The sequence below is a fragment of the Trachurus japonicus genome, chromosome 13 (genome assembly GCF_045865225.1).
Source record: "Trachurus japonicus isolate A0001 chromosome 13, Traja_1.0".
Classification (NCBI taxonomy): domain Eukaryota; kingdom Metazoa; phylum Chordata; class Actinopteri; order Carangiformes; family Carangidae; genus Trachurus; species Trachurus japonicus.
Genome location: NC_140919.1, coordinates 29,895,559 through 29,920,165, shown reverse-complemented (window position 1 = coordinate 29,920,165; position 24,607 = coordinate 29,895,559). Strand labels below are relative to the sequence as shown.

The 24,607-nt window shown below is 42.0% G+C and overlaps 1 protein-coding gene across 6 annotated transcripts in view; it reads left to right on the top strand.

Annotated features, from left to right (window-relative positions):
• nectin1b (nectin cell adhesion molecule 1b) overlaps positions 1-24,607 on the top strand; it is a 161,142-nt gene that overhangs the window by 69,659 nt on the left and 66,876 nt on the right. Inside the window, exon 6 of one of the 6 annotated variants that reach the window (XM_085795881.1) lies at positions 9,803-11,820. The exons of the other annotated variants lie outside the window; for them this stretch is intronic. Within the exon in view, the coding sequence (XP_085652007.1) occupies positions 9,803-10,311 (509 nt within the window). The 3' untranslated portion in view covers positions 10,312-11,820. Of the gene's footprint in view, positions 1-9,802; positions 11,821-24,607 lie in introns of those variants that run through there. 6 annotated transcript variants of the gene reach the window in all.

Here is a 24,607-nt window from a genome sequence, read left to right as displayed (position 1 = left end):
CTATCAAGGTCCTCGTCTTGCCATTGTACATAGTTTTATCACATACATTTGCAGAAACACCACTAGCTACATTATGCATGCATTTGGCAGTAGCACCTTTTGTTTTCATTTTTAAGTTGATTTTCAGATTGGCACGGCAATATACACCTGCCAAGGAGACAACCCTGCCCCCAGTGTCAGGAAGATAATGTCCGTGACAACGTGTTTGTATCACAGGAAAGCTATTTTCCCACACTGAGAAACAACACTGATGGAGCACTTACATAAGGAAGGCACATTTTAATCAAGCTCCTCGGTTTTCAGGGACAGATTTGCAGGAGCTGCATAACTGTCACCTTGGCAGATAGTAGGCCAGCAGAGCACCTTGTTTCAATTAGTTTGGGGATAGTGTTTGCTGTGGAGATGGCATCAACTATGGTAAGCCACATGGGCTAAGGCGGGTTTTCTCTAAGAACATGTGTTCTGCAGATATGGTGTCACTTGTCAGAATCTAATGAACCACTCTGCTGTTTTAATCAATCCTCGCTCTCAGAAAAAAAAGGTAAAAAGGGAAGTCTGAGTGAAGAAGGGGAGCAGGAGGTGAGGGAAAGGAAGGGAAAGGATTTATAACAAGAGGTTAGCTTCTGCAGAACAGAAGGTGTTGTTATGCTGTGCAGATTGCTAAGCCCCTAAAGGCAAATTTGTGATTTGTGATATTGGGCTATTTAAATAAAATTCAACTTGATATAATAGGCTTCTTCTTAGCAAATACCTCTCTCATTCAGATTCAGTTCAGAATTCTCCAGAGGGAAACTTGACAAGTCGTCAGATCTGATTAATCAGCTAATTACCATCAGGCATCAGAGGCCACGGTTAAAAAACACAAGACAATTAAACAGGCTTACATTGAAAGTTATATGGAACGATTCATTCTCAGCAGCATTTCACTGTCTGATAGGAATCCCAGTCAAACATGGACGCCTGTAAAATATTGCAGCTGAGAAAGCCACAGGAAGAGGGCTGAGCAGTGCGGTTACACTCAAAGATCCTCCCCAACTTAAGAGGACAAAATCAGTCTTTCATTAAGATAATCACCTCCTCCAACATCACACTCTTTGTGCTGGAAACAAATCGATGCTGCCATCTTAAATTTCTTCCCAGAGCATAATAAGACGTGATGAACGACCATTTTGTCAGGATGGCCTTACAATTATGTCATTATCACCCCTGAGAAAGGAGATGTGTGGTTTTATTCTCGGCACTTCTCAGCTAACATGATGTGGGAAAATTTCCTCCAGCACATTCACTGCAGAATTAATTTGTTTACTCACACCAATAATCTTGTAAACTTGATTAGATATTTTTTAACCTTGACTCTTCCACACAACGGAGCTAATCTCTGTGAGACGGGAGCTGGACTGAGGGAAAGACAATGCATAATTCCTGCCACATTAGCAACATTGTCTGTGAGTGGTGATATCAGATCAGCTCCGGGGTCAGCCAGTGTGTGAACCTTTTGGTGATTCCACTTCTGGCCCCAGCAGCACTGACTTTCATCCTCCTTTGTCGGAGCTGTGGCACCGAACTGCTTTGGAGAGCAGGGGTGCAGTCAGCTTTGCTACAAGGCTTTACCACTCGGGTTAAACTGGATGGAGTGGGAGCGTTCTCTTCAATTTAGCAAGAAAGCGTTAGGATGGATCCTTCTGTAAGCACGGGCAACCAGCGCTGGCATCTGTTCACGCTCGCCTGAACAAGCAATAGTTCCTTCCCGTGTGAGAAAATGAAGTTGAGAGAGAAGAGGTGAGGGGGGTGGGAAGAAAAATCATAACCACATGGTGAAAATTAGATGAATAAAACATAGGCAGCCCAATGGAAATATAAATAAATAAAGGTTTCCATGTGACTGATGGAGATGCTTCGCTGGGTTTGGTTTTCAGAATTTAGTTGCAGAGGTAAAAGTGGATTGCAGAAATGGGCTGTTTACATCTCCTGGTGTTCACTGCTTGTCACTTTCTCTCTCCTCCAGGCCCTGCCGTACGATGATATGCAAAGACACTGGTGGTAGCGACAGGGGCTGACATCCTTCAAAATGGACCCATATAGACTTTTTGCACTGTTTATTTACCAAATCTCATTTTAATTTGACCGTCTCCACATAACCAGTGCAAGCAAATGAGTCCATTGCTGAGAACATTAGCTATGTCTATATAATGATTCCAAACGCTTGCCACCGGTTTGGCAGGGAAGCAGCAGCAGGTTGGCAGTGGCAGGGGGAGCTGTCTCAGCATAAATTTAAATTACTGTGCAGGAGATGCTGCTCTGATCTGACATTAGATGTTATAATTGTCATAAAACTTATTACAACGAGACCTGGCTGCCTAACACACACTTTAACTATTGTCAGATTATAGTACTAAATTTACATAGCTACAATTAGACATTTAGGAGACCTTTATCCTTTTATTAGACAGGTATCAGCCTCATTAATTCACATTTTACAGGATTTTTTTTCCAAATCCATTCTATGGTTACAGTAACTCTCTTTCTCCAAACATTTTAGCAGCTAAGGATGCGGTTAGTTTAAAGATCCAATGAAATGGACCCTTGAGCTACAACAGCCATGCCTTGCAGCTTCTCCTATCTAGTTAAACATCCTTTCGTCTCTAGCAGCCTACTGTTTTACACTTAGGATTGATTCCCTGTCGTCTTATTTCAACAAGAAATACTTCACATTAGGGACATAATGATACCATTTCATGGGACTTAAAGGGATATGTTGTGACAGGGTTCTCATGGCAACCCCATCTTATTGTCCGCAGGGGCTCCCAAACCCCCAAAACAATCCAAAACTGTGGTGGCTTTCAATAGAATTTAATCTGCGGGAATGATTCAGACTTGGACTTTCTCCTGTGTTTTCTATTCAAACACTCCCAGTCCATCCTCGCTGATCTCCACAAACACCAGCAAAACTGTAAATAACTCGAGGTGTTGATGGTGTGGTTCATTTTTATCAGCTGCGGAACAGGCATGTTACTCTATCTGTTACAGCAGGGTCTGTTGGTTTTCCCGACGTGATATCGCGCTGATTGCCTCGTGTAATAAAACTTATGAGACCGAGGCGAAAACATCTTTCAGTAAAACAAGTGTCGCACCATATATTGCTAACATCTAACAGCAGAGCTGCTCTGTGCAGCCATTTGTCTTTCTTTTCTCTGACAGAGACAAGAGACATTATGATGTCAGCTTTGCAAAGGCTCCCCAAGCAATGTGAAATTTGTTTGTCTTCGCCTGTCATGGTGGAGTCTGTCTCAATCTGTGCGCTATAGCACATTGCACCGTCGCCTTTTCACATTGCGCCGTTTGCATTATTCATAGATCCAAAGGCCACACACGTGTATATCTTGTATATCATTACACCCTCACTTCAAGTAGATGCACTCTGTCAGGCAGGTTCAGGTGTACATTCACATTCTTGGTCTTTGCTCTCCCCGCTAGCTTCTCGTCACCCTTGAACCTCCCATTCAGGCGTCATAAAGGAATAAAAATAAAAGAACCTAGGATGATCTGGGTCTGTAGGCAGATAGAGCGGCATTCTAGCCCCCACGTCCTCACTACAGGAGAGGCTGCTTGCTGCTCAGATCCTGCCAAGATCACACCTCATTATCCAAATGAGACATTAGCATGAGCTGCTCCCGCGCTCACACACCATAGGCCGCCCCATAAAGCCTCCACCACGTTGTTCTGTGCCAGGGAAAGCACTGAGGGGGAAGACATCGTGGCTGCGGCTCGTTTTTTATTTGGAGAAAAGAGATAGCCCGGCTAGAGGAGTGAAATGGAAATGTCACCAGGGGAGAGCATGTGAGAGCAGAGCAGCTGAGATCGTAGTGATTTATCTTAACATTTGTTTCTGCATGGCTTGCTGTTTCTTCTCTCCTGAGGATATGCAGAGGAGAGGGATGTGGCAGACAGATGGAGCAGGGGGATTGGCTGAGCCCCCTTCGGCCCAGCTCTGCTCCTCCGTCCTCCTCCTCCCCCTCTCTGTCCACCCGTGTGGTGTTGGATCTGTCACGCCTCCCTGAGAGCCTGATGAAGTAGGTCAGACGCTGTCCCAGGGTCTGACCACTGGCTCCAGAGCTGCTGCTGCTGCTGCTGCTGCTGATGATGATGATGATGCTAATGCTGATGCTGTGTGGTGATTCACTTATTACACACACACACACACACACAGAGATCCAAAATAACAACAAGGAGACTAAAACACAAGATGGAAAAAAAATAGCAGAGCAGAAGCAGAGGGTAGTGGCCCGACCTCTCCTGGCTTAACACGTACTAACATCTAGATTTGTTTGCTGCGTGTCTGCTGATCCAATAACTTCACCTTTGTACAGCACTTCTGCTTCGCACAACAACCACACACAGGGTAATAGGGAATGTGGGGATGCATTAATAAGGGCGCCTTATGAGCAAACATGATTTGTAAAAGAGCACTGGTGTTTAGGTGCCATTTAAAATATTCATTAGTCATTAAAGGTGCATTAAGAATGACAGATAAACCCTCTCACAGATCCCAAAATGATTATATTACATCTGCAAAGGGATTTCTGAAATGTCTTGGAACAGAGATGTTTTTTGTGGGATCTCTGCAATGATTTGTCAACTTAGTCACGCTTATTGTTGACATGACTTTCTAGTTTCTTTCAGCTGTAAACCACCGCACATGTCATCCACACACTGTCAAGTGTTGTGGTATTTTTGGTCGTGAGTGGAGGCCAATTAAAAAAAAAAGAAACAGAAAAGGCAAACATTACGTGCTGCTTCTGCCGTGTGGAGATGAAAACAAAAGAGAAGCCTGTGCCTTGTGTGACAGGACCACTCGGCAAGTCGCTGCATGTTCACAACATGTCACAGATGATGTCACCTGTGTTTTGATGCCAGTATTTCACAGTGTTATCTCCTCCAGCACATCTGGTGCCTCTTATCCACTGCCTTTTCTCAGGAAATTGAATTTGAATTACTAGTCTGGAGGTTTTAATGGTGCGAGTGGCATTTACCTGTATGCAAGATAAACTCATGTCTGCCATGAAATAATCAGAACAAACATGTTGACAAACAGGAAGAAATGGTGGTTATTGCAAAGCACTATATGACGGGGTGAAAAAGAGCTTTGCCTCGATGTCGACTCCCCCGGTATAGCGCGATGAATCCCTGTCAGTGATGAGCTTTTATTCGTTGTGGCAGCATTATATTTCCATGACTTCACAACCACTGGCAATTTCAGACAGGGGAGTAATGAGGATGGTTGGAATCACTGAATTAATGCATCTCCCCCCCCGATTGTCCTCATCCTTACTCCTTACTCACTCACTCATTATACCATCCTTTACTCACTGTTGTCACTCCCTCAACCTCTCAAAGGCCCTCTCTCCATCTTTTTTCTTTTCTTCCTCCTCCCTGCCACTCCTCGACTTAGTAGCCCTATATTTTCTTTTCATCTCCTGTTGTCTGCTACGTGTTCCTCATTTAGTCATATTAAAACACCACACCCTGTACCACTCTTTGAAATCCTCTCTCATTTTCCCAGCCTCTGTCATAACACCTTGTCCAAGTGATTGCGCTTAGACTCAGGAATGAGCCTCCTTCTTTCTTTCTTTCTTTTTTTCTTTTCATGTACAGACACGACTAGAGCACACCCAGAAACTATACCTGCAGGACAGAGTTGTGAAACAGTTTCCTGTACTTTGCAGGCACTTCTGCCTGAGATGTGCCTCTCTTTAAATATCTTTGAATATTTACCACTGCTGGTTCTTTTATACTGCAGCTTACACTGAAATACAAAAGTCTGTATTTGTTTTCTTGCATGCCCTTAGTGTGTCATTTCCACAACCCAAGTTATTTTTCCCCCTCTTCTTTTTTCCAATTTTTTTTTCCGCTTAAAGAGTCACTTGTGTTTTACACAAATGACTCAGAGGGAAAACACTCATCATCAAGTTGTGAAGGAAGCTGATTTTGTCACTAAGATGTTTGTATGCAGTAAATCATCCACTCAATCAAGTCAGATGTGAATGTTCAAAATCGTATGATTAATGCAATACCAAACAGCATGGATACAGAATTTGAATAGCTGCGGTATTTCATGTTAGTCATTACCTGCATAAATCTATCATGTCCCTGGATTGAATTATAGCCTTTCATAGCCCGTCTTGGCGCCTATTAATCTCAATAGTACATTTTAGTCATTGCAACTCAAGGTTACCGTACTATCTGCATATTTCCAGAGTGGTGTTAATAGACACTGCCTTTTGTTGCTTGGAACAGTATCAGGGCTGTTGTTGTGCTGCTTTGAGCTCTTTTTTTATCTATCTGTTGGCAGGTGTTGCCAGTAGTGATGGCGTGCTGGTGGAACGCCTCCTTCCTCCTCCGTGCTGTCAAACACCCCTACGTATACCCCAACCATTTCAAATGTGTCTTATTATTAGTGCGTCTGTAATGTGATTAGTTTGTACCATAGCCACTCTTAATTTCACATACTCACATTCACAGAGTACGTGTCCTCCACAAAGCCACAATGCCAGAGAAATAGAGGAAGCTTGTTGTGCCATTTTGTTATCTTGGTGTGCGCACAGAGCCCACACACTGAATGGGAGGTGGTGTTGTGATGTGACCTTGAAGTGGGTTGAGATCACAGTAGTAGTGTGCTGGAAAACATGTTAAGAACAGGCAGTCCTCTTTGTCAACACGCCTATTTGAGTTGCAGAATGAAGGCAGTGTGTTCCTAACACTGCACAGAAGCAATCTGATGAGCTTTTTTCTGGTGTTTCCTGAGCTTCTTCAGCTGCTTTTAATGTGCCCCCCCACACACACACACACACACACACACACACACTACCCAGGTAGAGCCATCTAAACACTTCAGCACTCCTCCCACCAATTCTCCCTCTAGTAAAACATCTTAACTCAAAAAACTTGTTTTTAGCACAGCAACTTCCAAGGCTTCCTCTGGAGTTGATGCACCAAACAGAAAAATCCCAGAAAAATACCTGAATGTTTACAACCACTTTTATGTCTGTGCTTTGTTTGAACTATAACATATTTTTAAATCATTAGTGTTGCCATTCACATTCTGAAAATACTGGTGTCAAGAGGTGGTGTCACTTGATCCTTTATAGAAATGGAGGGGATGGAGATGGCTTTTGAAGGCTTGCCGCATCCTCTTTCATTGCCACTATTTGGTAACTTTAAAGGCCTGGCCTTGTGTTTTTCACCTTTCAAGTGGCAAATATTGAGTCTTTGCAGCCTTAGAAATCCAAAGCAAAAAGCTACCCTAATTAAGATTGAATGAGGGGACTGATGAGAAGAGAAACAGGTCCTCACAGAAGAAGACAGTGAGGGGTAGAGGAGAGGATTACAGGAGAACGTTCTCCCTTTTCTCTCCTCTTCTTCAATCCCCTGGATTTTCACCCCCTCTTTGGACTTGGTGGGAGGATGTGTTCTCGAGCAGGGGTGACCTGGCTCTGCTCTCTCATTCATGTGTGTAATGAAGGCCGGTGTCTGAATAATCCCATTAGGTGGTCAGATTAAAACCTGAGCTGATATTTGAGACTGTGCCCAGCACCGCTTTAGAAATTGGAGAGCTTTGCTGTCGGCCCTGCATGCGAGAGAGGGTGCAGGGGAAGAGCAGCTGAGGAGAGCCACTGGGTTTGGGAGGTCCCTCCATTGGACTGAATGAGTGCCATTGTAATTAACGCAGAGAGTCGGGCTTCAGTGGCATCTTTACTTTACCCAGCACCATCCTTTTCAACCAGATTAATACTCAGAGATTCATCATTCCCACTAAAAGACAGCTCTCATCGGGTGTGATGTGTTTGAGTCAACAGTTTGGAGCAATAATTTGAAAAATGATCTTCTGCCTATGTGGGGAATTTGTTTTTTTCCGTCTTGTCAGATTTGCAGGTTTTTTCATTGATTTGACTGTATTTGACAGCAGCACAGGGAATTTAATATCTCAGAGGAACTTCACATAAACCTTAATTTAGCCTCAATTATCATCAGTGTCTGTTTCCAGCTTCATACATAAACATTTTCCCATCAATATCCTTATTTATATCGATATATCTTCCATATGTCATATTTTAGGGCAACACTAATAAAGCACATATGCAGGTAATCACTCATATGTGAACTATTATTAAAACCCAATTGTGAAGATTAAGGTGTGCCTTGACATATACTTTCAGGGCCCATCAGATGGTTTATCTAGTGCAGATATTTCCTAGAGAAATCACCTGATCAACACTGCTATGATCTACGTATGCTAGCAGTATGAGAATCCTTATGCGGCGGTAACAAAGAAGCACAACAGTACATACAAATAGTCTCAATAACAGTAAATCCTCAGTTTCTGGTCCAAAGACCACTGCACTGTGCATACAAGCCTGTGGTTTATACGCTGCCTGAGGTGTGAGCCCGTCCTCCCTCTCTTTTTCCGTTTGTTCTTTTTTATTTTCAGCCGAGATCCTCGCCATTTCTTTAGTAGATGGCGTAACTAACTGCATTATTTGTTTCCCCCCCCCTCCCATCTTCCTGTTCAGGATTCAGCGTTTACCATTGATGTTAAATGTGCCTCTGCTCTGCAGCTCTAGACAAGCACTACCTGTGCAGCTCTAGGCTTTGATCACGTTTCAGATAAAAGTCTCCCTCCTCTCAGTGCTTGAAGGAGCTTTGTACATTTTTTTCCTCCTTCAGTTTTTAAGTGAATAAGTTAAGATGTGTATGTAAGGGACATTTTTTATTGTAAGCAACGGCTGTGCTTTAGTCAGGAGTGTTGTTTATCTTCGTGCGAGTATGTTCTGTGCTCCGTAAAGTGGTGGAATGGATGTGATGGCTCAGTTTAGCTCCAGATATGGTATGGTTGTTGCAGCTGTGAGGTTAAAATGTATCTTTCATTTTGTATTTGCAAGGGAAAATCACAGCCTTGCCTTCCAACTCTGGCATCATAGCCATTGTTTGTCTGTAGCAGACCATTAGTCTCTGTCACTCTGCGGTAGATTAGAGTGCATCTTTACTTCATTTGAGAATGTTCTCTAGCTTTCTCTCTCTCTGCAGTTTTTTCTCAATAGTATATACTTTTCTCTTGGAAGCATATGCTATTTTTTGCTTTCTGTTCTGCTTGCTGAAATGAAGAGCTTCATGTTTATCAGCTCTCTTGATGCATTGTGGCTGTGTATGCTTGGCTGCTGATAATCATCGCTGACAAACCTCTTTTTCATTTCATGTCCACGACACCGACGACTGAAGCTGGCTATATGTCGTGCTTTCCTATTCAATGTTGAACTTAACCGCAACCTATCATTCAACATGTTTACATGGATGTGTCTAAATCCTACATCCTTGAATGGATCAACTGAAAGGCCACATGAATTAATTCTTCCGCAGTTTGTTCATGAAAGTGTTTCATTTTGCCCAACCTCCCAATCAGAGGAGAGATGATGGTTAATGCATGCTGACAAAGCTTCACTCACTTTGTTCTCTCTTTGATGGTGCTGTGTGGTGGCCTGGCTGTTAATTTCATTCTTTCCATGTCTGAAACTGCATGTGACTGTTAATGACTGAGCCTTGCCGCACCGTCGGTAAGGACTCCTCTGGGGTTGTGGGGGGGTTTGTTGTGGGTCCAGGTCCTTCCTCTCCCTTTTGCTTTTCCGTCCTTGTCTCCCTTACTTCATCTTTCCTAAAAAAAAAAAAAAAAAAAAAAACTGCACCTGCACAAATGCACCTCCTCCCACCAGAGCACTGACACACTCCCTTCCATCTGTCTTTTCCTACCCAGAATTCCCTAACAACCCGACAATACCTGGGGGCCAAGAGATCCCGGAGGAGCAGCACAATCCAAGTGCTGCCATCGGGGGCGCAGTGGGGGGAGTAGTCCTATTGGGTGTGGCGGCCACGCTGCTCTTTGTATTCCTGCGCCGCCGCCAGCGCACCTTCAAGGGAGACTACAGCACCAAGAAACACGTGTTTGGTAACGGGTACAGCAAGGCCGGCGGCCTGCCCGCCCACCCCCCCATGCCCAAGAACCTGCAGTACCCGGATGATTCGGACGATGAGAAGAAACCCGCCCAGATTGGCGGCCCCGGTGGGTTTGAGGCGAGCGAGCGCGACTTTGACGCCGAAGCAGAGGACCTGAAGAGGCCCTATTTCACTGTGGACGAAGGAGAGAGCCGAGATTATGACGAGCGGACTCTCGCTTTCCAGTATGACCCTGAACCTGAGATAGCCGATGATATGATCTCTCAAACCGACGGCTCTGTCATTTCTAAGAAAGAGTGGTATGTGTAGTGGCATGCAACAACCAAACCAAACAGCCCTTTGTCCCCCCCCACCCGCATTCCACCGCACCCTTCACCTCCATCACAACCCCACCCTCCCATTCGTCAAACTGCACCCGTCACAGCCCCTTCCCCCCTGACCACCCCCCACATCAGACCCCATCCAACTAATCTCTATTAGAAAATCAAGCGTCTATTTAAAGTGCTAGCAACATCAACTTCTCAGCACCACAACATTGGTATCAGTCCCATCAAGGGAATGGACAAAGAGAAAAACTAAGGTATGTAAAAGGACTCATTGTCACTGACCTACAAGGCCAGGGAGGTGATTGGTTGATTAATTCTGGTGTGTTATTCTTTTTGTGTATTTTTTTTTCATGTTATAATTGTATTAAATGTATAAAAAGAGACTGCAGGTTGAGGTTTTACCGAGCACATTTGTGAAAGTCCTACACTGGATGTATGATTTGTTTCTGCCTTTTCTTGTTTTGTTTTTTCTATTACCATTGAGGTTTTATTACGTTTATGTCTTTTTGTATGATTTAAGTGACCAGAGGACTGAGAGTTAAATGTTTGACATAATTACAGGTGGAGTTGTAAGTGTTTGTAATTTTGTGGTCAAATGTTTCAGAGAAAGAAAAAAATAATTCCGCCATACAGCACCTGCATAGTTTCTCACTGGGGTTAGCGTCCATGAAATTATTCACTTTTGTATATTTACAGCGCAGCATTAAAAGCAGATATGTTATTGCTGTTTTTTCCAAAGACATGCTTAGTATTTCTCGACCCTTTGCGTTTATATTGCCTGATTTGTCTCTTTACTGACAGGGAGTCAGTCTACTGAGCCGTATTGACATGGCACTAACAGATAAATATTGAGTGTATTCAATTTTCTATCATGTTAAACTAGTTACCACGTCAGCGAATTGGAACAGCAGGGCTGCAATCGTGTCATATCCAACAATTTCTACTTTCTCAGTGGTGCATCACAATCACGTCCAAAAGAGGTTTGGTGAGTCTCACAGTGGAACCTTCAGTAATGCTCTGAAATGTCATAATTGTCTCTTGACTTGAACAGGTTGACCTGTGTACACGAGCTCTAAATCTTACCACTATAAAGAAATGTGTTTTTTTTTTCTTTTTGTCGTGTGTGTGTTGAGTTGTCATAATTGTGTTTCGTTCTAACCCTTTTTTTAATCAAATGGATGTCAGAGAATAGAGTCTGGGGAGTTGACTTTGTCTCATTACAGTATAATTGTGTGACTTTGTACTGAAGAATTGGCTAAAGCCTCCCCCCACTCACACCAACAGCATTTTCTATGAGGAGTCGCCCATGGACACAAAGGACACGGGGCGGAGGGAAATGTCAACACAGTGATGCTTTTATTAACACCTACAGAAAAAAAGATTAAAACATGTAAAGGGAAATCAAAATATGATGGTGACCATGCTGGAGTATAATAAGTCACCTGCTGCTTTCATGATGTTTTCGATCCATCTCCTGTTTCTTTCTGAAAAACGAATTTCACTCACTGTTTGGGGGATTGTAAAGGAATGGTTGGTTGTCCTTCCCTCGCTGATGTTGGCATCTGAATCTGCCAACGGGGAGAACAGTGACCCTGTCGGAAGGCATTATGTATGTGTGTATTCTTTTTTTTTTTTTAATTCATTGTTAACAAGTGCCGGTGGATGCTAGCATAGCAAATGACTTGTGTTTCGACTCAGCACTGAGGTCCATCACTCAATCAAGCAAAATGTATTTGCTTCAAACTAGAAAAAAAAAAACAGTTCAATGTGAAAAATCAGATAAAACAGAAGCAAAGAGGAGTAAATCCATGGATATAAATTACATATCTGACTGGCTCTGAACAATATAAATACTGTATTAAGCCTTATTTTATGCATGTTTTTTGTGTGGGAGTGGAAGTGCGTATGTTGCTATTTTTTCTGTATCAATTCCAGTGCGTTTGTCCTCATTTGCAGCTCAAAAGACAGCACTTTGTCAGTGTTGTCAGTATTGACAGCGGTATGAGTTTATGGGCACACAGTACCCAGCAACAATATTGCAGTTAACACATAAAAAAGTATATAAATATATATAAATATATATATATAAATAACGATGAAAAAATAACATCTCTGTGGGAGCAGATCTCTCTGCAAGCAGGAGATGTGAATGTTTTACAGTCCATGCTTGTCTACTGTATATTTTTAGATGAGCATGTTAATCATGAGCCTCAAACTGCATTGTATTTTCAACGCAAACTAACATCATGAAATGGGAAATAATCACATTCTTATTAAAGGTTCTGTTCAGTTTAGTTGCATCAGTTTGTTCAGTTTCTTTCCGTGTAATGTCTCTATTACCGTTAGAGAGCGACACATGAAAGTTCCACAGGCGGGAAGACTAATTGACAAGTGGCGGGGTCGCCGCTTTTAAAGTGCAAAGAAAATTACAATTTTCTTTCATAGCCTTTAGTTTTCTACATGGTTTGCGTCACAGCATAGAGACAAGGGTGTGAAAAGCATGTCTTTATATTTTACTCTTGCATTCAGTGCCTATCAAAGTTATGAGACATGATTTAGTCTGAACAGTTGCTGCTCCGTCGTTCACGCTCAGATTAACATGAGAAATGATACTGAAATGCGACATGAGCTGCAAACCTCTTTAAATCAGACTAATTGTGTTATTTTTTGTCACTTGCAGTGAATTTTAATTAATATAGTGGGGATTTTATTCCATCTGAGCTCCAGCATGATACTAACATTTTGTCTATACTCGATCTTTAAATGAGTCGATCGCCTGAAAAGCTTTTCTCATTACAAAGTTAAAGTTTATCGATGGCAAAATGGTAACTCAGCACTTTTTTTCCCCTTAAGAGTCCTAAAAAGATCAGATTTTTGCTACTTGGATTTTTCTAAGCACAACAATTGAAACCAATCCAATGAAAAGGAGATTTAATTTATGAATTAGAATTAAAAAAAAAACATCTTTGGCCCGAGGCAAAGACAAACTCTATACCTTCTTTGTAAAGCACAACTTTAAGGTTTCATTTGCTTTTTTTTTTGCATCCATTTAAAATCCACTGCCACGCTTGCTTCTCAGACATGTCGGAGAGAGAGAGAGAGAGAGAACATGTGTCAGATTTGAGTTGACGTTCTGTATACTGGTAGATGTAAACATTGTCTTCATGTTGTCTGGGTGTTATGAGTTTCTATTTTATAATACTGACTGTAACTTCATTCCATCCTAATCTACTTTTTGTATTCAGTATGTTCAACATTCCACTGTAAATACTGTACATACGGTTGAGATTATAGTCAGGATTTATTTAGGGACAATTGCGTAGGGATCCTGTTCATGTAAAATATATTTTGACTGCAAACCTAGAGACTCGATAAGTAGATGAAGTTGACACAATAGCTTATTTCCAAAGTCCCACCTAAAAATGCTCCTCCGGTACGTTTTTAAAAAGCGCCACTAGCGGCTTCACTGTCATACAAAAGGGGTGACGCATACAATTTGTCGATTTTTGATGTTATGGAAAGAAAAAGAAAAAGAAAAGAGAGAAATTGTCTGTATGCAGCCATGTGAATGTATATTTCTGAGGGTGTTAAAAATCTCTTGTTCAATTGTGATGACCCAGTGAAGTAACTTGTATTTGTTTTAAGCATTAAATGAGTTCAATAGTCAATGATGTTCTGTCCCAGTTCACTGATTGGATAGATGTGTGTTATCTGATTGAATATGATTCATGTCTGCAACATGTCTCTTATTGCAGTGCAATTGATTTGAAGTAACAGTGCTTTTGCCAATAGCCTTGATTGTCCCTGTCGCCTCATGCAAGTTCTTATTTGCATTAATTCTCCAGCTGTATCACTTGTGAGACTTTTGTTCTGCAAATAAACTTTTCCTCAGTTTGAACAAAGATAGACTTTGTTAGAACAATATTTAAAACCAGATGTAACTCTGCTCCGAGAGCCAATTCCATTTTTTGGCCAAACCCTCAGAGAAACAGAGTGTGTTCAGGCACCCAGCCATTAGACCGAGCCACACAGCTCCTCGCTTCTGCTTCAGGTTTCAGAATTAAAAGGCGACAGAGCTGAAGGAGGATGATTCTTTTTGGATCCCGTCATTGTTGGCAGCAGTGTTTGTGTCTGAGCGTGACACAAATATGATGATAAAAACTAACTAAACACAATCAAATGTGATCAAAAAATGTATTGTATTTCAAACTCAATATATTACTACTATGATATTACTCATAGGTATGGAGAAGAAATGATTTCTGGCACCATAAGCTTCCACCGCTGAGGATTAGTTATTGCATGAGGCTGAAACGGTCCCGGTGTCATATACTGATAATGATTTTATGAGCCTAACACAAGATAAATGAAGGGATACATGTAGCACATAAGGAGGGTCTCTGATGGATATTACAGCAGCTTTTTGTGGATTTTTCCTTTAATTGGAGAGCAAAAACTGTCAGCCAGATGCTGATATTGAGTTCAGTGCTTAATGAAGCTACAGTGATATGATAAGAGAGACCTAGTGTAGAGGCAGACAGATCTGTCTCAGACTGTGGGACTCAAGTGCAGACATCTGCACCATGCACATTAAGAACAGCCCAGAGTTTGCAGCTGTTGCCATCCATTTGCTAAAAGAGCCCTTTGTAGCCCAAGGGGCTTTGATGGCACATAGGCTTTTAACATGCATGGCCGTCTCGTTTTTTCTCCCCCTAACAGAGCCACAGAGTGGAATCCTACAACATTTCCCCTGTCAAACCTCTCCTAAGATTAAATATGGCTGGATTTTTTTTTGTTTTGAAATATGTTCCTCACGGGCTGTAAATTCAAAAGCGAGTTTGCTAAAGCACTTCGTGCGGGGCGTGATGTCACTGCATTCGACACAGTGTAAAATCTGAGGATTCATATCACAGCTATGTCGTATCAAAGGCTGTGATCTCTGGAGGAAAATGAAAAAGGATCTGACTGTGCCTGCAATAATTTTATGTATATCAGTATGGATTTTTTTTTACAGTTATAATTATAGTTCTCATATGTTTTGGTGCTTATAGTTTCAGACAAGTTTTGTATGTGCAGCTGATGTCATCGGTACAGTGCAGCCTCAAGAGTTGATTAGTTTTTTGTCTGGTTTTCTTGGCCACTACTGCCACTAAGCTCAGGACCAGACTATTACATTCAGCTACCATTTGGAATAAACTCCCCTTTTTTTTTGGCTGCTAGTACACTAAGAATGGTAAAAATGTATCAAGCAAAAACACTGTGAGGAAAGCACACTGACAGCCAACACCACCAGTAATTGAAATGCAAAGATTAAATGGTTAATGAACAATTAATTGGGCTGGAGTGTCCTCTCTTATTGGTGGGGGCTGTTAGCTCCGGGTCCATCATAAAAATGTCTCTTCTTTAAATGACTGTTTCAGTTCAGTGTCATGATGAAATTTTCTCTCAGTTATTGTTGTTATCAAAAGACCCAGTGGTGTAACCTGTTTCACGGGCCTGTAAAAAGAGTGTACCATACTTTATTGATGTGGAGTTCTTTATAATAACCTTTTTTATTCTACATGATCATGGCTTTTAGGAATGTTTTTATTTTTCCCTTGCCCATATTAAAAATGTGGTCCTGTGAAAGATTGGTTTGCTCTCGTGTTAAACACAGGTTTGATGACAAAGAACTTAACACTCTGCAGCCTTCAGCCTCATAAAGCATAAAAGACGCCTTTTATCAGCTCAGGTTGCCATCAACGATGCCATTAGAAAAGCTTTTTGAAAGTGAAGGTGTTGATAATCAGGAGTGATGCTGCTTTTGTGACAGACTAACATGCACCTTTGTCTGGGGTGTTGCTGCACTCTACATGTATGTATCAGTCAGACACAAGTATTTTACTGTCTGCATAGTATAATTATTTTAGCTACTTCACCAGTTCATACAGCAACACATTGCCAGAACAAAAAGGCTATATTCAGCCTTGTGGTCTGATTGGATGTGATACTGTGCTCTGCTTCAGTTCAGCAAGAAACATGAATATGTGGAGGAGAGGTCAACAACTAGGATGAATTAAAAAAAAACATTGGCTATAATACATTTCTCTTTATGTAAGATGCCAACAAACACAACTGTTAGCATATGAACTCATTCCTAATGTGGGTTTCTTTTGGAAGCTTTGCTGGATTAACCATAAACCTGACATTTAGTTATTTTATTGTTAGATTTTCAACCACCATCTTATACATGATGAGTTTCACTGTTCAATTTGTTACATTAAACATGTTATCATCCTCTTGCTTAAAAGAAAAAAATATACTGCTGCTTCGTTCTGAGTCTTGATGTTGCTCCAATCTAAACTGCAGCTCCATGATAATTACACAGGAAAAGGCTGCTAATGTTTTCCCTCTTCATTTGGTAGTGTTTTCATTGGTCACCTCACAGTAGACGTCCTGAGATGACTCCTGTCATCTTCCTGCTCGGATTGCATGCATCGTGACTCTCAGTTTGCTGTTTTTTTTGTCTCCTCCACTTTTATCTCTGAGGTGACGATGAGGTGATTAAAGATGACACCGTGTTTCACTTGGAGCACCAATCTGAAACACAAGGCTCCTAATTTGCCATGACCAAAACCAGTGAGACAAAGTTAGAGAAACAGACACATTCACATCTCAGACGTGAGCTCATGCTGTTATTTCTATTGCCTTAAAACCGCTCCCAACAATGAGCTGTTGTAAATGAATTGATCACACGTGTTGTTTTTCTCACTAACACCTGGCTCCATGTTGTTGCCATGTTTAGGCGTGATTAGGGAATTGATGTCTAAGTGTGACTCCTATTTATGTGCTGTACAAAATATATACATACAATGTGCACACCTGACACACTGAGGAAACATGCAGCTCTGAAAAATGAATGAACTGATTGTTATTGTTAATTGCTCCCTGTTCCCTGCTGTGAACTTGTGTCCTCGCCAGTCCCCCCGTGTAAACAACCTCATAATGCCGCTTTTGATTCTCATGAAGCCTCTTTAGCTCCATCTTGTCATTTGACAGCAAAGCTTTTCCACAGGAGAGCATAATGCATGTGGAGGTTAATGCCATCCACGCTCACTGTATGAAATGACTGGCTGGTGGACTCATGTAGAAGCAGGCACATCTTCCTCTTCCTCCTCCTCTTCCTCCTTCTAAACCAAAGACAGCGCCACAGGGATGTAACCCAGGTCCCTGGGGTGTTTCAGCTCCATGGTCTCCGCTGGGAGGCCCCAACCCTGGAAACTTTGAGGTGGTTTGAAAGCGCTCACCAGACTTGAAACAACAACTGAATCAAAGACTTTTAAAACAAAAGTCTTCACTGTTTAGACGATGATCCATTAACTTTTTTTTTTTTTTACCATACAGTACCCTCTGTCTCTGTCTCTGAGCTGCAGCCAGAAACCAACACCATCAACATAACGATCAACCCGCCTCAAACCAGAACTAAATCACTGACTTCGAAACCATACACAGCTCTACATGTCAACAAAACCACCATAACTATCCCTGTGTTTAGTTAAAACCAAACAGTCATTGTCTTTATGGGAGATGTCTGCGACAGGATGACTAAGAAAACAGAGTGTGTTATTTTCCTGCCATGAAATTTAAAATACAGGGTAACTTTAATGCAATTTCAACCACATTAGACAATGAAAAATAAAATAATAATAATAAAAAAATCCTAGCTCAACAGTATCTATGGCCAACACGTAGTGACTTTGTATTTCAAAGCAAATAAAAGTCTACATTCTCATAAAGAGTTGAGGAGCACAGACAGACAGAGAAGAATAAATGTGTCAGAGCTGAACACATCTTCATCTCTTTGATATCTGGTCCAAAAAATAGTGAAATCAGTCATAAAGCACAAATCAAAACCTGACAAGTCTCCACTGATCATCTACAAACCGAGAGAGAGGATTGTTTTGTTTATGGGAGAGAAACGACCCAAAAAGCTTCATCTGTGCTCCCAGATCAAGCCTTTGTCACACGCTGACTGACACTCACTGTTATTTATATCATTTTGATTCTTCCGTCGACACCTCTCAGCTTCTAACAGTTGTAAAGTGAAGCCAAGAGCATGTTTTCCAATTAAGATTTTTTCAATGCGCAGAACGTTTTCGGACATTTGTTTGCTCGGTTTTGTCTGTGTTTGATAAAACATGTTTTGTGTGTAACCTGATCGAGTAGGCGCAGCGCTTGCTGATGGACAGAACAAGTCAGTTTTATTTCCAGAAAATGTGGAATTATAATGAATTGGTAATTATCTGCATTAACCCAGGATCAATCTGCTGAAATTATTATTGCCTATTATTTTGTAAATGAGACGGCTCATAAACAAACTACACGGATCCCATGAATAAATTTGCGAGCATCTTGTGGGATGCCTACAGTAGCTGCTGGAGACAGACACACACCGTATATAAATTATACACATACACACACTGCTTTCACGCCCTCCCGTTTTCAGAGCCAGTCATGGCATGAGCAGCTCTGCTATCCAGCTGCGTATTAGCGTTCTCCAATTAAACTCAGCCATCCCAGAGCAGAACGAAAGGCCTAAACCCTCTGGTGAGAAAAGTGCTGACAACCCTCATCTACAAAGTCCTACTGGGAATACTCTGTCCCTGTGACCATTTACCCAACGTCAGAGAAATGTGTGTGCCTACGTGTGCGTATGTGTGCGTGTCAGTGAGGTTTAAGAGGGGCCGAGAGGGAGTTAGGGTGTGCGTCCCCTTCATCCCTTTGTTTATCAGTGCTTTCTCTGAACTGTTTCTGAGTGATCTTAGACACACAATTACGTAGTTACTGTGTGTTGTTGTTTTGTTTTTTTGGTTTTGTTGTTTTTGGTTGGAGCGAGGAAAATGTGTGAAGCAATTTCCGTGTGTTGGCTTTGCACATTTGTGGCTTTTAGAAAAGCAACAGAAAAGTGTTTGGTCAAAAGCAAATATGAGCTTGTTGACAATTTGTCTTGTTCTGTTGTGGCCTCAAATAAAATAAATCCCTTTGAATCTTCATTTTCCTGAAGGAGCTGGATGGTGATGAAAGAGACTGTGATGGACCGTCTCCCTCAAATCCACAATTACACAGAGACTGGGCGTGGCTGCAAGAGCAGAAGGATAGATTCCAAGGACATTATTCTGTCGTGTACATACATTTACACCATGTTAATGCATCTGCGCAGCCTATACGCCCTGTCATCTAGTGATAAATCACAGACACAGCTTTGCCATTTTTTCTAAAATCGAGGCATCATTTTTTTCCGGATTATTATTGTGGCAAATCCACACTGTAGATTTTCAAAAATCAAATGTAGCTCCTTGTGTGAGTTGAATTCCCAGATGGTTATTTACTCTGCTGATTTATTTCATTATCCTAGTTTGCTGTGTGGAGATATTCATATTATTTTGACAGCACACTACATGTATGAATTAATTTCATTTTAATTCTGGTAAAAATAATTGAAGTGAAACATCAAGGTAAGCTGCTGTTTACCTGTTGGCTGTATTATTATCCAAAACAGACACATTCACAGCTAATGGGCTCCACAGTGACGCTGCTTGGAGCGATGACATTAAAGAATAACATATCAACCTGCTCTTCATCATCACAACACTCATTATTATTTACACATTTTATACATTAACAATGCCTCCATTCTTCAACAGAAGGGCCAATTAAGCCTCTGCAGAGTCTGTATTGACATGTATCCATGAAGAGAAACTGTCCTCAGGCCAAATCTCAGATCTCGCCTGTGTCCTTGGTGATTATCATGCATGAGCCTGCTGCTCTTACTGGGAGAGAAAATGCCTCACAGGATGAGTCAAATCTCACCCAGCATCAATATGTCAGTTGAAATTAAAATTTCCCTGGCCCCCAGATATTAAGTGTGCCATGTAATGAACCTTCACCTGTTAAAAATCTTCGAACCCACTGACTATAGGGGAGAGCTCTCGTCCGCATTCAGAATGATTCATCAACCCAGTTACCACGAGCTCCAGCTTCTGACAAATGGGACAAATGGGGTAAATTAAGAATCCAGTGTCTCCCACCCCCACACCCTCTTCCCTGACTATTGACTCTCACAGCTTTATCAGTGTACATTAGTGTCAGTGCCAGTCTACATTTAGACTAGCTGTGCCAGAGGAGGCGGCCCATCAGCACATACAGGCATGCCTGTCGTCATGCAGAGCCAATGACCCTTTGTCAGAAACAATCCTCATCACCAGAGCCACCGGGCTGCGGCTGGACTGCTCAGTCGCTACGTCGCTGAGGCTGTTTCCAACTCAAAACAAATAATGCTAGAGCATCTCATGTCTAAGCACACCTGTGCTTCCAGCCAAATGCATGGTTAAGTGCCTTTTTCCCCAAATTGAGATGCCAAAAGACTTACATGTCCAAACTAAATTGGGTTGTGTGGAAAAATATACATGAATGACAAGAGGAGATTCATCAAAACTGAAGCACCTAAACTGAAGAATATTAATGATCTACTTAGTGGTGGAGATTAAAAAAAGAAAAGAAAAAACCTAGACAGCGTTCATGCTCTTTTTCCTCACTCATACGTTAATTGTTCTTTTTTATATAATACACCACTTAATGCTGAGTGCACACACTTTGTGACTTATGATGCTCAAATACAGTGTGTGTGGACTTTTCTGCTTTGCCCATGTGAACTGATCTTGACCTAAGTCACAGATCTAGACATTCACCCCGAGCTCACATCACACAAACTGTGCCAAACCTTTGTGTCTTTATTGAACACAGCCATTAACCATTGATTGTGCTCGTGGAAAAGGGAAGTGGTGATTCAATAGCTGGTCGAAGTTCTTTTAGCAACAAAAAGCTTGAACCAGCTCTTCCAGTAGCAGTTGATTGGACCATCGCAGCCAATGGTCAGGAGCAGTTTTGGACAGTTCAGAAGTGCAACAACATGTTCTCAGAGTGAAGATGAAGGTCTTGACTCTGGACCACCCCAAAAGATGAATGATCCTTGTTTGAAGCTCTTCAGTCATAGCTTCTCTTTGATGTGTGGGTTCATTATGTTTTGGAGAGCAGTGGCTTCCTCTGAACTGTCTCAAATAGGACAAAACCATAATACACACACGGTGCACTCACTAGTAGAGACGTCAACCAGCTTCACTGATTTATTGAAGCCTTTAGCTGTTCCTCAGGTTTGTTATTATGTTACTGGTCATTCTACCACCAGTCGTTGTTGCTCTCTGAGTCAGCTGGACGCTCTCTTTTAGTTCAGAGTGGCAGTGACACTAAATCATCTCCATTGAATACCTGAACACTTTGTGATGAGTTTTCAACTTTAAGGTAATTCTGCAATCTTTGATCTTAAGTCTTGTGAGATATGTGTTCTGTGAGGCTGGGCTCACATCAGGAGATATTTCTTTCTTGTCAACACCGAAGTCTAAATGTTTGAGAGTCAAGTAGCTCTAAGTGTTCCATCAGCTGAAATACACATTATTAATTAATTACTGTAACTTAGATGAATCTGAGCATATTTCCAGACAAATGTGTTGGTAATGGTTAACTCATTTCTTCTTTCCACTGTCGTCACCATGGCAGACAGTCTCTCCCTCTGCAGGCTAAACTGCCCAAAATTTGGAATTTGCCAATTAAAATTTAAATGTGATTAGTTGAAAAAAAAGAGTTTTTTAAAATGGATAATTTTTCTCCATAGTAGGAAATGAGGCAGGCAGGTGGAGATGTGGAGGCAGAGGAGAAAATGAAGCAGTGGGATCTGATTATACACCAGGAGGGACTCAGACAGGTAGCTGCTGCGGCGGCTGACTTAACCACTCAATTATCTTCGGGCACCAGAGGTCATCAGAGAATATTTAATTGAGTCCAAAGTTCTACATCTTACACCGCTCCATGTCTCAGGGAGTGTGTAGCTGTGGACTTGGAGGCTCTGACCCCCAGACTCTGCTCTTTGAAGGTTCGGTGCACCTGCTAACAAAAATAAATCTCCTAATCTGCTACAAATACATATGCAGAGCCAGCCATTGATTAGATTACAATGCAATTTGCAAGTTGAAAAGCTGATCCATGCAAAATGCAAACAAACTAACTGATCCTCACAACACAGCCAGTCAGGACTAATTCCCCTGAAGTCTCATGGCTGGTTGCCATGACGAGTTGCAACCAATTAGTTGCCTCGGGAGAATTGGCTTGCTCAAGCAGCAGGTTTCAATACACAAACCTGAGGTCAGTCACTGAGTGCACATCAGCAGAATATTGCTTTGTTCTGTGAGTGTGTCAGTCTGTCTAACTGTCTATTTGAGGAAATAGGCCTCGGGACTAGGTCTAATTCCACATGTTGGAAATACAAGATGGTGAAAAGATGGATTTCTACATAAAACGCCATAATGATAAAAAAAAGAAAAGAAAATGCAAGTACCTGGATGACTGCTGCCTGGCCGGTGACTCCCTGAGTTCATTTGAGAAGCAACACACCAAGCTTCACTTCCAGTCAATTAGCTCAGTGAGGAGCTGGTTCTTGTTGTCAGAGGTTGTGAGTTCAAGACCCAGCAAGGGCGATGATGATGATGATGACATATCAAAATGCCAGATATCCTCAGCTGGAAACAGAAGACAATAGTTCTGATGGTGGCGTTACAGCAGGCCTCTACATTTCAAAACTTTGAAAATTCATAACCATATGTGCAACAGCTTTGGAACTTTAACTTTCAAATTGCCTAATTTTGCCTAAAATTGCCCGGCCCCGACCATTGCCGCGCAGCAGCTATAATTTACCTTTTTTTTCTCACTTACATTGATCCCAAGAGCTGAACAGTCTGCAAATGTGCATACTCTCGTTGAAACAGGTTTTCATATGTAATTGAGAAAATAGCTGGCTTGTCGAAATCACAAAAACAGCTCATACAGTATATAGAAAGCAAAAGATAAAGCAGCAGTGGTGGAAGAATGTGCAAATAATAACCATAGGAGAGTAGAGTGGAGAAGTCAGAATTATAAACACATCAGTCATAATGTTGATTATTGGTGCAAGGCGACGGCAACAGGCAACTGTGGCTCAGGAGGTCGAGCGGGTCATTCTGAAGGTTGGTGGTTTGATTTCCGGTAGTCTGGCCTGCCGGAAGTGCGTTGCTGCGATTAGCCTCTGATTGGTCGGAACGAGCCACCCGGCGGAAGTCCCGCCTCCGTGCTGCAGCTTTCCCAGTCCGCCCGGTAAAGGGAAACATCAACAAACAACAACAGGAACCGAACCATGGATATATTAAACATCCGTGTCTTGAACTGAACAGAAGAATACATATCTGTCAGTGGTTACCAACCGCCATTAAACCGAACAAAAGAATAAATATCCGTCAACGATTGCCGACCGTCGTTACACCGCGGACCGAAATCCAGTTTCCAACCGGCAATATTTTGCAAGCGCACCGTTGCTACGGCGTTGCTACGGCGCCGACCACAACGATTGTGACTGGTTGAAAAAATTCCAAACGGCCGGAGCGTTTTTTTCTCTGATCGCAGAATCATAGGCGGAGCAGCCAGACTCTCCTTCTTTTCTGGAGGAGGGTCTGGCAGGCGAGACTAGATTTCCGGCTCCTCTGCCTGCATGTCAAAGTGTCCTTGGGATCTTGGGTCTCCAGCGTTGTGTGAAAGGGTGAATGCAACCTACAGTGTGAAGCGCTTTGAGTGGTCCTAAAGACTAGACAAGCACAATATTAACTGAGGTGCTTTGTTATAACAGTAAATGTCTATTGAAAGCATTGCAATGGTTGGCAAAATTTACTCGTGCTAGAAACACAACTGAGTGGACACAATTTGCTGACAGCCGACAGCTGTGGAATTCAAGATGTGGCTGCGGTGTTGAAAAGCCATGACAACTGGTACAAAACAAGGATCTTGCCCAATGTCAGTAAGTTAGCAGGCTAACTAGCGGATGAGCAGTTTGGATTTTAGCTTCAGTGCAGGACTCTCTGTCTTCTTGTCAGGTATGTGTGGTCCACTGGGTCTGTAGTCTGTGCCAGGTTAGCCAGCATCTCAACTTTATTGACAGAAAATAGGTCAGAGTCCACAAGTGTCTTTTGACATGTGTCTGACAGTGGAGAGACTGAGCCCTCAGCTGCACTGTGGCCTGTGTGTCACTTCTGCACTCCACACCTTAGCCTATTTCCTGATAAGGTCAGATAGAGCTTCCTCCGCCGTGCTTGTAATGGAACTAAAAAACTGACCACAGTCTGTGGGAATATTGGCTTTAAGCTGGACAATCATTTTTACATTTG